General features: G+C 36.2%; 1 protein-coding gene across 9 annotated transcripts in view; it reads left to right on the top strand.

Annotated features, from left to right (window-relative positions):
* Positions 1–14,367, top strand: part of LOC106096271 (signal transducer and transcription activator) — a 150,422-nt gene that overhangs the window by 102,961 nt on the left and 33,094 nt on the right. For all 9 annotated transcript variants that reach the window (XR_009396904.1, XR_009396907.1, XR_009396906.1 and 6 more), the window contains 2 exons: positions 8,622–9,554; positions 12,843–12,928. Coding sequence is in view for 2 of the 9 variants with exons in the window: in XM_059361890.1 (XP_059217873.1) it covers positions 8,622–9,554; positions 12,843–12,928 (1,019 nt within the window). In the remaining 7 variants the exon portion in view is untranslated. The remainder of the gene's footprint in view (positions 1–8,621; positions 9,555–12,842; positions 12,929–14,367) is intronic.

Here is a 14,367-nt window from a genome sequence, read left to right on the forward strand (position 1 = left end):
GGAACCATTTTTTTTGCCGAGTCTACACAAGTCTACTGCATGCCTCACAAATGTCGCCAGAATTCGTCGAGTGAACAAACAACTAACTAAATTTTCGAAGATTTTTTATGATTTTCTTGGTGAGTTGATTTATTTGGAATTGGGGAAATTCAAATGGTACATCAAGACTGCAAATATTTCCGTCAGAATTATGAACTTATTTGTAACTATTTCCAACAATTAAAATTAGTGCTGTTTTACCTTTTTTTTTGCCTTTTTACAATTTTTGTTACGCTTTTTGCTGGTAAATTGTTTGGCATCACCTCTGACCTTAAATAATTTACCTGCAGTACTTTGGGGTACGTTTTTTTTTTATAGCTTATGCTGCTGTTTATTTTGTTTTAGGTGAGTTTTATGCCCCACCTTCGGCATAGAGGATTTTTAATTGTTAAACATTCTTCTTAATTTATTCACGCACATCAAATTGGTTTTATTTTGGTTTTTGTTTACTGTTGCAAATTCGACATGCCGTTGTAAATTATTTCTCTTTTTTTCACAAGATTGTCGCAATATCGGGGACATAATTGCATTGTTTTAATTTAGAACTGGGACAAGTAGAATCGTTCGAAATCACACACATTCTGAATTATGTACAGCGGTCAAAAAAAGTATTCATCATTAGCAAAATTGATAATAAATTCACTTATTTTGGGTAATTGAAGAAAATTTAAAGTAAACAAATAATGCAGTTTTATGCAATAGTTTATTTTTCGTAATATGTTTTAAAATAAATTCAAAAAATAAATTTAATTAGCGCAAAAAATGCAATTTTATATAATAACACCAAAAACAGAACAAAAAAAGTATTCATCATTGATGTGCTATCATCAAAGTCAAATTCAAATATTATTTGGGAATCCCCCTTTTCTGTTTTATTTAGTAAAGGAGGCTTTGCCCTTGACAGCAAATATTTAATTTCATTGAAAATATAGTTTTTGTCAAAATGGGTCGTAAGCAAAACGAGGTTTCTGATGAGGTAAAAGTTTTGATAATAAAACACCACAGGAATGGTTTAACTCAAAAAACTATCAGTGAAATATTAAATAGACCACGATCTACTATACAATCCATCATCAGAAAGTGGACAGAAACGAAAACTGTTGACAATAAACCAAGATCTAGTCGACCAAAAGCACTTTCAGTTGGAGATGTGCGTTGGCTAGTGCGGCAAGTTCAGAAAACTCCGAAGACAAATGCGACCATTCTTCGTAAAAACACTATGGAATATTTAGGGAAGGAAGTTACTACACAAACAATTCGAAATACACTCAAAAGGCATAGTTACAGAGGAAGAACTGCACGTAAGAAGCCCTTTATAAATAAAATAAACCGAGTGAAAAGGCTAAACTTCGCAAAAATGTATGTAAAACAGCCCGAATCATTTTGGAAAACAGTCATTTTTGCAGACGAGAGCAAGTTTAATCTTTTTGGGTGCGATGGAAAGGTCATAGTGTACAGAAAACCAAATACAGAGCTTGAAGAACGAAACACAGTTGCTACTGTAAAACATGGTGGAGGTGGTTTAATGGTTTGGGGGTGTATGGCGGCTTCAGGAGCGGGAAATCTTGAAATTATTAATGGAGTAATGGATCATAAGTATTACATTGACATTTTAAAGAGGAATTTAAAAGAGAGTGCTGTAAAACTTGGGCTTGGTAATAACTTTCAATATTATCAAGATAATGACCCCAAACATTCTGCTTTAAATACCAAGATGTGGATGCTGTATAACTGCCCCAAAGTCATTAAAACTCCTCCTCAAAGTCCCGACTTGAACCCAATTGAACATCTTTGGGAACATCTCGAACGCAAATTGAGAACGCGCAATTTTTCGAGCAAGAGTCAAATGCAACAGGTGATAATGGAGGAATGGACTAATATAGACCAAAATATAAACGCTAAATTAGTCCAATCGATGTCAAACCGTTTAAAAGAAGTTACAAGACGCGGTGGTCGAATAACAAAGTATTAATTTTTTTAAATTATGTTATTTATTTTTTTGTTTTTTTGCAATGATGAATACTTTTTTTGTTTAATTTTTTGTGTTCAGCTGTAAAATGGCCCTTTTTGTTCCAATAAATACTATTTTTTCTTTAAAAACAATGAAATTGTGTACATATATATCACACAAGCACTACTGCATCATTAGTTTAATATGTTTTTATTCCAATTGTCTTTTGTAGACTTATTAAAAAAAAAAACATTGAATGATTAATACTTTTTTTGACCGCTGTATCTTTTTATGAAGAGGATTTTGATATTAAGAACGCAAATGTTTATCGAGTATTATTTAGAAAAATTTGGACATGAGGATTTACAAGTGTTGTAACAAACACCCATTAAATACGAGATAACATTTCGTTTGATACAAAAGCGCTCACGTATGCGGTAATTCGGACCCTTGATACGCAAGTTGCGAAAATCAAAAAAAAAAAAAAAAACGAGCAAAAAAATTAACCAGTGCAATTCGGCTTACGTGGGTACATTTGCAAACCTGTGAAACCAACTACAAATAAAAGTGAAATATATATAAAATTTTTAAATAAAACTGTGGAAACAATAAAATTTATTAAGATTTGTTCACGTTACTCATTCAATAATTGGAGCTGTCTGGCCTCACATTAAGCAGAGTATTCTGTTCAGCTTTCGGAATTGTTGTGAAAAAGTTTTTCAAAATAACATAACTCCGGCAGCTGGGTCATATGTTGCCTTGTACGAAACAAATTGGAAATATTTAAGGGGCCAAGATATTTATTGATGAATAAATATATACTTTTTTCGGTGTTAACGACTAAGGGTTGGTACACTATATAGCTGTTCACGTGAACAATTGTCAAACTCCATATAAAAAGTATAAGCTAAAAACATGTGAAATAAATAAATGCCTTTTTTCGCTAAAGACTTAAAAGGCGCACCTAAAAACAATTAATGCTAGTGTAATATAAATGTAAGATTGAGTTCAAATTTCATGTAATTATGTTCAACCCTCCGGCGGGTGAGAAGGTCCTTTGTTCATATTAAAAATTTAAAAAATGCGTTTTCATATAAAATTCCATACAAAAGTACAAGGTGTACCTTGTACATGTACAAGGTACACCTTGTACTTTTGTATGGAATTTTATATGAAAACGCATTTTTTAAATTTTTAATATGAACAAAGGACCTTCTCACCCGCCGGAGGGTTGAACATAATTACATGAAATTTGAACTCAATCTTACATTTATATTACACTAGCATTAATTGTTTTTAGGTGCGCCTTTTAAGTCTTTAGCGAAAAAAGGCATTTATTTATTTCACATGTTTTTAGCTTATACTTTTTATATGGAGTTTGACAATTGTTCACGTGAACAGCTATATAGTGTACCAACCCTTAGTCGTTAACACCGAAAAAAGTATATATTTATTCATCAATAAATATCTTGGCCCCTTAAATATTTCCAATTTGTTTCGTTTTTTGCAATCCTCGAAACGCTTCTGAAACGCGCTTTTTGATCCATTTTTTTCGAATAGTAAAAAATCGAAGAGCACACCAAAACACACCGTTTTATCTGTCAAAAATAAACTGACAATCTAAAATGGCTGATATTACCAACATATGCAAACATATGTATCAACATAACAGAAAAATGGGAAAAACAAACATACGTAGTAGTGTAGTGCAATGAAATTTTTATGAAAATGACATCTATCCAGGACAACGAAGTTCTGGATAAATTACCAGTACAGACTTATGTAGAATATCTGTTGCCAGGATTGCCATGATATGTTTTTCACAAATAAGTGTGGCCATCCGCATACCAAAACACGACCAACTTTTTTACCTGTCAAAAATAAACTGACATTCCTAAATGGCTGATACTACCAACATACATAACAAACATGTGTAGCAACATAACATAAAAAATAGAAAAATCTAGCATGTAATTCATGAAATTTGAAAATAACGGTTATTTTTGATCAGATCTCTTACTCTGCTATTCACAATAGATGCATTTCTTTAGTTGCCATACATATTTGAGGAAAACATACCATGTTAATTCTAGACGTGTTTTATTTTAGTACTATATGATGACATCTATCCTGGACAAGGAAGTTCTGGATAAATTACAAGTGCAGGATTGCCATGATAAGTTTTTCACAAATAGATATAGCCATCCGCATACCAAAACACAACTAACCTATTTATCTGTCAAAAACAAACTGACAATCCAAAATGGCTGATATTACCAACATATATATAACAAACATGTGTACCAACATAACAGAAAAAATGCGATAATTGAACATACGTAATTCACGAAATTTGAAAATAACGGTTATTTTTGATTGATCTCGTATTCAGCCATTCACAATTGATAAATTTCTTTAGTTGCCAAACATATTTGAGAAAAACATACCATGTTAATTGTCGCTGTGTCCTATTTTAGTTCTATATAGTGTAGTGCAATGAAATTTGTTTAAAAATGATATCTACCCACGACAAGAAAGTTCTAGATAAATTACCAGTGCAGGCTTTTGTACAATAGAACATCTGTTGCCAGGATTGCCATCATATGTTTTTCACAAATAAGTGTGGCCATCCGCAAAAATACTCTATTGTGAATGATAAAATAAAACTAAAACCAATTATATCTACAATTGCGTGCACAAATCTTCATAAATTTGATTTGACTGCTATGCCCACACATGTTTTTCATATTTTAGTTATAAATTTTACAAATATTTGCACTTTTTTCCTCGCATTGTTTTGACGGCATGGCAAACGAACAGATTTGCACTGGAAACTTTTTTGAGTTTTATTTTTGCACTTCACGGCTTATCTATCCAGTACTAAAATAAAAAACAGCATTTGAAAACAGAATTCCCTTGTTCTGCATAAATGTCATTTCGATACATTTTCCAGTGCACTGTATGTCCCTGTATAGTACTAAATTAATACACTTTCCTAATTCATTATTGGAATACCTGCATGGCGGTAATATCGACCATGCTATGTCCAAATTCATTCGGTGATGCACTGTACATTATCCCCGTTGTCCTTTCTTTTTTACTACCCAAGCTTTAGATTTTTCATTAACTACACACCACACACACGTAAAGCCATTTGATGAGTTTAATCCCTTGCAAAGTGACTTCATCTTTTGAAATCCGCAAAGTTTGACATTTGTATTTAAAACAAAGAAATTATAAAAATGATTTTCCTTTTACAATTTTAATCCTTCTGTTAATAACTTGTGTGGGATTTCTCTTGCTATTCGTTCCATATTGCACTCTGAACTTTTGGAAGTTAAAATGGCTATTACAATGAATCTGCATCGATGGAAAACACACGCAGCAACATCAACTTTTAGCTAACAATGAAAAAATAAGAAAATTCGTCATAATTTGATGTTCATAAAAACATTGTTGTATTTCTTTATAAAATGATTTTTGTTAAAAAATTGATTTTCATGAAAATTTCGTATTTACATATGTATATTTTTTCTTTTTTAGAAAATACATATGTTCAAAACTGGATTTTCCTGAAAGCTTATCGAAATTCTTTTTTTTTTTATTTTTATTTTCACGAAAAATATCTTTAATTTTATTTTGTATTCAAAATGTGCAAATATCATTTTCTAACTTTCGTCGTTGGCATAGGAAGGAAATCGGCATGAGTTTTTGTTTTGAAAAGTGTGTCACACCCTCTCCAGCTGGATATTAAAGAGTTCACACGATAGGCAGTCTCCTTGACTCCGGGTGATATTGAACAATTTGGTGTATATCTGGTTTATAATGGACTAGCTGAACTGGGCACGCTCCGATGCGCCTTCTTTTGCTTTATATGGAACAAAATTATACTTTGAATATTTATTTTCGACAATTAAGGAGCTTTTAGTGAAATACCATGCTACGAAAATAATACATGTATATCGCAAAGGCATAACAATATAAATGCCTTTATCTGAATACCATATGATCTTTACTGGTCTATGAATTCGCTCGCAGGGTTTAGGGTCATTAACGTTTGGGTGTTAGATAAACTCCATTATTAAAAGTCTTTATTTCAGCTCAGAAGTCAGCTCAATATTGTAATGATGTCCGATTTAGGGGTGTTTTCGGGGGTAAGGTGGTCGCTTAGACTCTTGGCCCAAAAAAAAAAAAATTTATTTAAACCCCATATTGCCATTGGTTTAAGGGGAGTTTATGGGATGAGGCGTCCTCAAACATTTGGCCCCAAAATTTGTACTCTTTGGGGGGTGTTTTGGGAAAAAGGGCGGTGCCCCAAATACATGGTCCCACATTTGGATATCAGATTCGTATTCTACTCCCAAATACCTTTATTTGAGCCCCATATTACAATGGTCAGTAAATAATTGCTGTATGTGGAGTGTTTTAGGGAAGGGGTAAACCCCCAATACCTTTCATTTAAGCCCCACATTGACGTAGTTATTAAAAATGCCCGATTTAGGGGTGTGGGATGGTCCTCCAAACACTTAACCCTGAAAATATATCAGCATCGTGCTCTCTCTCAAATATCATTTATTTGAACCCCATATTGCCATTGGCCTCAAAATTGGATATCAAATTCGTTTTCTAATCTCAAATACCTTTCATTTAAACCCCTTATTGCAAAATTCAGCAAATATGTTCGGTTTTGGGTATGGAACGTAAAAACTGTCAACACCGAGATCCACTCCCTTTAAGACCCAAAATTGTGATGGTGAGCAAATACGTCTTATTTGGGCGTTGTTATGGAGGTGGGACGTCTCTTAGGCAGTTGGTCCCGAATGTTGATATCACATTCGTGGTCTACCCAAATACCTTTCATTCGAGCCCAATATTTCTATAGTCGGCGAAAATGACCGGTTTTTTGGGGGATAGGCGGCCGTTCAGTGGCCCGTTGGTCCTGAAAATTTATATCAGATTCGTGTTCTACTCTAAAATACTTCTTATTACAGCCCCATATTGGAATGGTAAGCAAATACGTTCTATATGGGTGGTGTTATGGGGGTGGGGTGGCCCCATACACGCTTTTTCCCGAATATCGATATCAGATTCGTGCTTCACTCCCAAAGACCATTCATTTGAGCCCCATATTGCAATTGTAGTAAATTTGTCCTCTTTGGGGGTTTTTTTGGAAGGGCACTTGGTCCCAGATTTGGATATCAGATTCGTATTTTACACTTAAATACCTTTTATTTGAGCCCCATATTGCCATGATCAGTAAATAAGTCATGTTTGGGGGTGTTTTGCGGAAGGGGTGCACCCCCAGAAACTTGGTCCACATTTGGATACCAAATTCGTATTATGCTCGAAAATACCTCTCATTTGAGTCCCATATTGTCAAGGTCGGTAAATATGTCCGATTTAGGGGTGGTTTGGGGGTGGGGTGGTGCCCCAAACACTTTGTTCGACAATTGGATATCAGATACGTTTTCTACTCTTAAATACCTTTCATTTGAGTCCCATATTGTTATGATTGGTCTATATATATTGAGTTGCCCAAAAAGTAATTGCGGATTTTTCATATAGTCGGCGTTGACAAATTTTTTCACAGCTTGTGACTCTGTAATTGCATTCCTTCTCTGTCAGTTATCAGCTGTTGCTTTTATCTTGCTTTAGAAAAAAAGTGTAAAAAAAGTATATTTGTTAAAGTTCATTCTAATTTTTATTAAAAATGCATTTACTTTCTTTTAAAAAATCCGCAATTACTTTTTGGGCAACCCAATATATATTTTTTAGGTTTTGGCGGTGGGGCGGCCCCCCTAGGTACCTCATCCGAAATTTGGATACCAACATTTTATTTTTAGATTACTTTAAGAGAGCACACAAAATTTCGCTTAAATCGCACTACCCATCACCGAGATCTGGCGTTTCTGAAAATTTTGGTAAGCGGGAGGGTCCAGGTTTTACCAAAATCGCATGATAATGCCCAATTATCCCTTAGATTTTTGTCTCTCATACAGTACGCTCGAGAATATACTTATTTCTCTGTAGAAGGCACATACTGTCATGTCTTCTGTACGGCACATAGTATGTCGGTTATGTGTTCTTCTGGCGCACAGACGAGCTTCTACCTACGCCTCATCAGTTTAAGCTGGCAACCCTCGACTTGAGCCTTTCCATATCGCTCTTATTCCTGAGGAATAATCGTTTTTTCTAAGCTTGGCGTGTAACTACTGACTGCTGTGTAGTAAAGGGGGTTTTCGGAAAGCTTCAACCCTGACCGATTATATATTTTAAGGTACACAAAATTGTCATTGCATAAGGACACATCACAAGATGTTTTCCGAATCTTTTTTCTAGTCACAGTAATAGAAAATGTGTAGATAATGACCAGGGAGCACTTTTGACTAGGTTTTCCAGCTTTCGTTCACTTGGCTTACTTTAAAATCACCTGAAAACCCTCAAAGTCCAATGAAACAAGCAAATGAAGGTCTATGTTTCGTTTAAGGTCTACACACTAGTGAGTATGTCTGGGATTTTTGTTAATATTCTAAGAATGACAAAGTTATTATACACCTCGTACTATATGCAATATATATATTTTTAGTTACTCCTCATATTATTAATATTGTTTTTGTTTTTCTCCACACAGGTCTGAACTGATAAATACCACCTCTACGGAGCTTTACGAACGTGATGCTCTCCAATTCTATGAGGATTTGAAACAGAAACTTATTCCACTGAGTAACGACAATTTGATTAAATTTAAATTAGCTGAAATTTGTACGAGTATCACGCAAACGCCAGCCGTGGAGTTATACACGCATTTTCGCACCGGTGTTCAGCGTGAAATCCAACTGCTGGACCAAATGCCTCAGTTTGCATATGGAGTTGCTGCTGCTGTCAATGGATCGGCAGTGGGTACGCCCGGTATAATTGGTGGCGCTAGCATGCCAGTGCCTACCGGCATGCATTCGAACAATATGGCGGCGGCAACTCTCAATGGCAGCAACTCGTATGCCGGTGACAATCTATTTGCCGTCCAGAGTACCATACCCAAATTAAGCATGGCCATAAATACCATATACTCGGAAGTTCAACAGTTCGGTCGCAGTTATGAGACATTTCACAATTGTTTCAACAACTATAGCCAACGCAAAGCGGCCATGGTTGGCCACGATTCCGAATTGCACTTACAGGACATACAATTGCAGGACCAATGTCGTATTTTGGCTGGACAAAGGAGTAGCATTTTGCAAGAATTGAAGCGTATAACATTCGACTATGATGCCATACAAGAGACAGTCATTAATGAATTGAAAAACTGGCAACGTAATCAAGCGCTGGCGGGGAATGGTGCCCCATTCCGGGATAACTTGGATGATATACAGCGCTGCATTGTATTGTTGCTAGAGTTGGTGGGCAAAATTTTGGAAAATGTCAATGCTATGCAAAGGATACCCTTGGAACACAACGATGAGTGCGGTGAACTAATAGTACATGTTCGTCAGGCCCAACAAGTGTTGGTTTTGTCATCGTTCATAGTAGAGAAACAACCGCCACAGGTTATGAAAACAAATACCAGGTAAGAGTTTAACAGCTACATACACTACACTAGAAAATGTAAACCGAAAACCCATAAAATTATGAAATTTAGTAAAATGAGTAAATTTGTTCCAATATAAACCAGTAAGGAAAGGCAAAAGTAGGGCACTGCCGATTGTATAATACTCTACATCTACTGTATAAGTTGAAAGTGGGAGCTATAACTAAATCTGAACCAATTTTGATGGACCTCGGCGGATGTTTTCAGATGGGTGATTAAACAATCCGTATCAAGATTAGGTTAGGTTTAAGCGGCAGTCTACCAACATACTCACTTAGACGTTTTCGTCCATTGTGATATCACAGGAACAGAAGAAGGAAGTTTCTACCGATGAGCCATCCAGATGGCTTTAAAAAGCCCAACAACTTGCGAATGTTTACATCCGCTAAATCAGACAGGTTCTCGAAGAAATAAGAACCTAAAGTGTAACTCCTTCTGGTTGCCAATGCGGGACAAACGCAGAAGGTCTCTTCTTCTTCGATGTCCTCACAGCTTGTACAAAAGTCGTTACTGGCAACCTTCAGTCTGTCAGCATGTTTTCCGATTAGACAGTGATTTGTCATGATGGACACAATGACTGGGACGTTTGTTCTTGCCAGTGACAGCAAAGCGGTGGACCTCTTCATGTCCAGATTAGGCCACATAGTTTTGGAATGCTCACGCCCCCTCTTTATGACCATCTATTACTCGTCGTTCTTCGGGCCTGGTCCTGAAAACTTAGCTTACATGTTGCTCGAGGCATACCAGCAGATTCTAGTTTCCCTGGAAATTGTAAGGTAGTTCCTGGTTTCGCAAGCTCGTCCGCTTTACAATTCCCTGGGATATCTCTGTGGCCCGGTATCCAAAAGAGGTGAATTAGGAACATTTCAGCCATCTCGTTGAGAGATCTGCGACAGTCGAGCGCGTTTTTATTTTTTGTTAAGAAATACGTTCTCCAGGGTTTTAAAGGCTGCCTGGCTGTCCGAGAAGATATTTATGCCAATCGTCGTAATGACATTACAGGGATCTTCGCTTGATACATACTGCAGTGGTCGAGTAACCTTTTCGATATGACCAATTCTAGATCTTTAGAGTACACCCCAAAGCCCACCTGGTCGTCTAGTCTGAAACCATTCGTATAGAAATCTATGTAACTTCTATAACCAGGTATGACAACATTATTGCAAACTACTCAAAATTTAACGAACACATATATATGGAAGCTATATCTAAATCTGAACCGATTTCGACCAAACTATATATATATTGTGGTAGTCGTAGAGGAAAGCGTTGTACAAAATTTTCGCAAAATTGGTCAATAAATGCGCTTGTAGTGGCTCTAGAAGTGAAAATCGGGCGAAATACATATATGACAGCTATATCTAAATATGAACCGGATCCTATGAAATTCACCAGTAATACTAAGAGTCATAGGAAAATCCTTCCTGCCAAATTTCGAGGGAATCGGTTAACAAATGACCACATTATTGCAATATTAGTCCAAATCTGACGAACATATATATATATAAATGAGAGCTATATGCAAATCTGAATCGATTATTTTTTCCAATTTCAATAGGCTTCGTCTCTACGCCAAAAAGATGAAAGTGCCAAATTTGAAGACGGACCAATGAAAATTTCGACCTGGACAGAAAGCTAAATCGAATCAAAAAGTGCTTCTGAGTCAATCGGTATACTTAGCAATGGGTCTTTCCCTTTTCCTTCTGGTTGTACCACAAGACCGGCACCTATGGATCGGACAAGATGGCTCATCTAACGAGCTGGAAGTGGATCGCTACCTCCACATACAAATGCGACTACTTGTTGTACAACAATAACTTCATCAGGTGCATAAGGCCACAGTTTGTATCGTATAACGACATTCACTCGGTGGCTTTTTACCGCTTCTGAAACTATATCGTCATAAATGCTGCTAAATGCATCACGATACGTCACTTGATATAGAGGCTCTCTTTGTCGTCGGTCTGAATCCGTCGTGGTAGACCATGCGGATCCAACCTGAAGTCTGTGGGCGGGGGTTAACTATGCACAAAGTGTTGATTTGTTTTCAAATTCGCTCATGAACATTCCATTAAGAAACAGGAGACAACCGTAGCGCAGAGGTTTGCATGTTCGCCTATGACTTTGAAAAACTGATCTTGAATCTTGGCGAGAACACCAGGAAAATTTTTCAGCGGTGGTTAGCGCCTCCTAATGCTGGTGTCATTTGTGAGATACTTTGCTATGTAAAAACTTCTCCCTGTGGTCCCTTATCGTTGAGCTTAAAATCGAACCGGGCAGCATTCATTGATATGTGAAAAGTTTGCCCCTGTTGATTTGTTTAGATGCTGCAAGAAAAGTTCCTCCACCATATAATTATGCCATCGTCTGTTCAAAGTGTTCCCGATGAGAACCATTCTGTAACAGTTCTTAGAGTAGCATACTGGCAGGTCTGCATCTTATACGACTGTGTGTCGCTCGACGGATAATTGTTGTTGTTGTAGCCATGTTCGATGTAAGTGTACAAATTTATTCAATCTGAAATTATTCTGAGTAATTAGGTGCTGCTGCACATAATGCCGCATGAGTGATTTCGAAGTGGTCACATTATTCGTTTGTTTCCCTTTCGAGACGAGCTCAATGATCGGAGATTGCAAATGGAAAAAGGAAAGCCAAAGACACACCAACCACTATGCGACGCGTTTCGTCTTTGGTTAGAAGACTTTTCAACCATATTAGGTGTGATGGCTATAAGGGCCGTACTTTGGTATGTTGCATTTGGGGGAAAATGCATCTATGATACAATTACCACATTAACCACGCTCGACAACCCTGTCTATTAGCTGTACTTTATGATCATTGCATTTTGCAACTTTCTCAGTTTGAATATGCTATGTCAGGAGCACTTTTGATAGTGCACCCTTTCCATATATCGGCTACACCTCATAGACTCGGTTTTGGCAAACCGAACAGAACCCCCATTCCACCAAGAAGATTCATACGCTAACATTTTTTAACTGTTCAACTTCCCCAACCTTATTCACCAAACTTTGATGCCGTTGGGTTTCATCATTATTTATACTTGCTTACTCCCTACTGGTAGAATTGTTTTCTGTGTAGCTGTCTGTTATCATACCAAACGCAGATAACTGCTCAATGCTATGCTTGTTAATTAAAAGATGCCAAAAATGCAAAAAATTACCCCTTTCCCTTTAGTAGGTAGTAGTAATGATTGATTGTTTGCTAATTGGTTTAACATTTCATTTGTTTTCCATTTTTGGTTTACAGATTTGCAGCAGGTGTACGATGGCTTATTGGTCCACAATTGGGCATCAGTGTGAATGGTCCTCAAGTTGAGTGCATAATACTATCAGGTAAGTTCTTGCTTCTCTTTAAAATGGAATTGTTGACGTCCATTATGCCATTATGGTGGTTGTGATGGTAATTAACTATGACACACATAACCTCGTCATTGCAGAAGTGAGTGTAATTAGAGCAATAATATGCCAATGTCCTTTGCGCTGCATGGCAGGTTATGTGTAATTGGCGAAATGCGAGAATATTATTAGTAGAGTATTAAAAGCGAAAAAAGGTATGAGGACTAATAGGAATTTCATAAAAACGAATAAAATATTATAAATTTCATATGTGTAGAACATTGGCCCTGCTACAGTCACGTTTAAAAGTAGTAGTTTAGCCTTTTTTAAAAAGAGACCATAAGGACAACTTCAGTGAGTCGCTTTAGGATCAAAAATAAAAACCACACAAATATTCCTCGCAGTATTATCAGTTAGATTGACAAAGTGACTATATTCATAAAATATAAGGAATCTTAAGCCGAATATTTTCTCCAAAGGCAGTTGTTAGATCAAATATTTTAGTTGCATATACCCTTACTGTAGTTTTCACTGCCGCACAACCCTCATTTGCAATGGAAATTTGCTTTGTATAATGTAATGCGAGAAGCAGACATAAAACCATATGCTATACGTTTTCTGTCATTGGATTAAAAATCTGTCAGAATTTAAAATTTCTATTTTTCTATATCTGTTTGTCCGTCCGTCTCTCGTTCTGTCTTTGCATAATATGGACACAAAACTAATTGAATCTCGAAGAATTGTGAGTTGTGTTTCATATTACAGATTGCACATTGTACAAAAGTTTCTTGTTGTATTTGCATCGAACAAAGTATTCAATTACAATCTAAACGGAATTGTGCATTGAACAATAGCCGAGGCAGGCACATACATAAATGTGAAACACGTTAGTAACATATTCACTAAGCTACTGCCATTGCCGCTACCAATTAAGTAACTTTAATATAAGCCACAATTGTATTAGTCATTGAATGTTCAACGAACTGGGAAGTCTAGTTTATTAAAAGAGTGAAGGCCATATATCTGACCAGCTAATTGGTGACTTGTAATGTTGCATTTGGTTGAAGGGGATTTACAAGAAATTGACACTCGCCAGAAGAACAGCATTTGATGAGAGCTTAAAATGAGGTTACGTCCACCTTCAGTTTTTTAAACTACCACCATAAAGTTGAATAAATATTCTTATCACGATTAAATTGGACAAGATTTTCAAAAATTCCATAGAAATTTTATCTTAAGAGAAAATTGCATGGAAATTTTGTCTACGGAAAAATTTAATGGACATTTTTTTAATTTTTCAAGTTTTTTGCCTGTTAAAGCCAAATTCTGACATCGATTGTGCGGAAAATGTTGCTAAACATCATTTTGTGAAATTTCACAATGTTTCCAACAATGTTAAATTCTACTATTTGGCGTTTAAAGCGTTGTTTTGGTAG

The sequence above is a fragment of the Stomoxys calcitrans genome, chromosome 2, assembly GCF_963082655.1.
Source record: "Stomoxys calcitrans chromosome 2, idStoCalc2.1, whole genome shotgun sequence".
In the NCBI taxonomy this organism is placed as follows: domain Eukaryota; kingdom Metazoa; phylum Arthropoda; class Insecta; order Diptera; family Muscidae; genus Stomoxys; species Stomoxys calcitrans.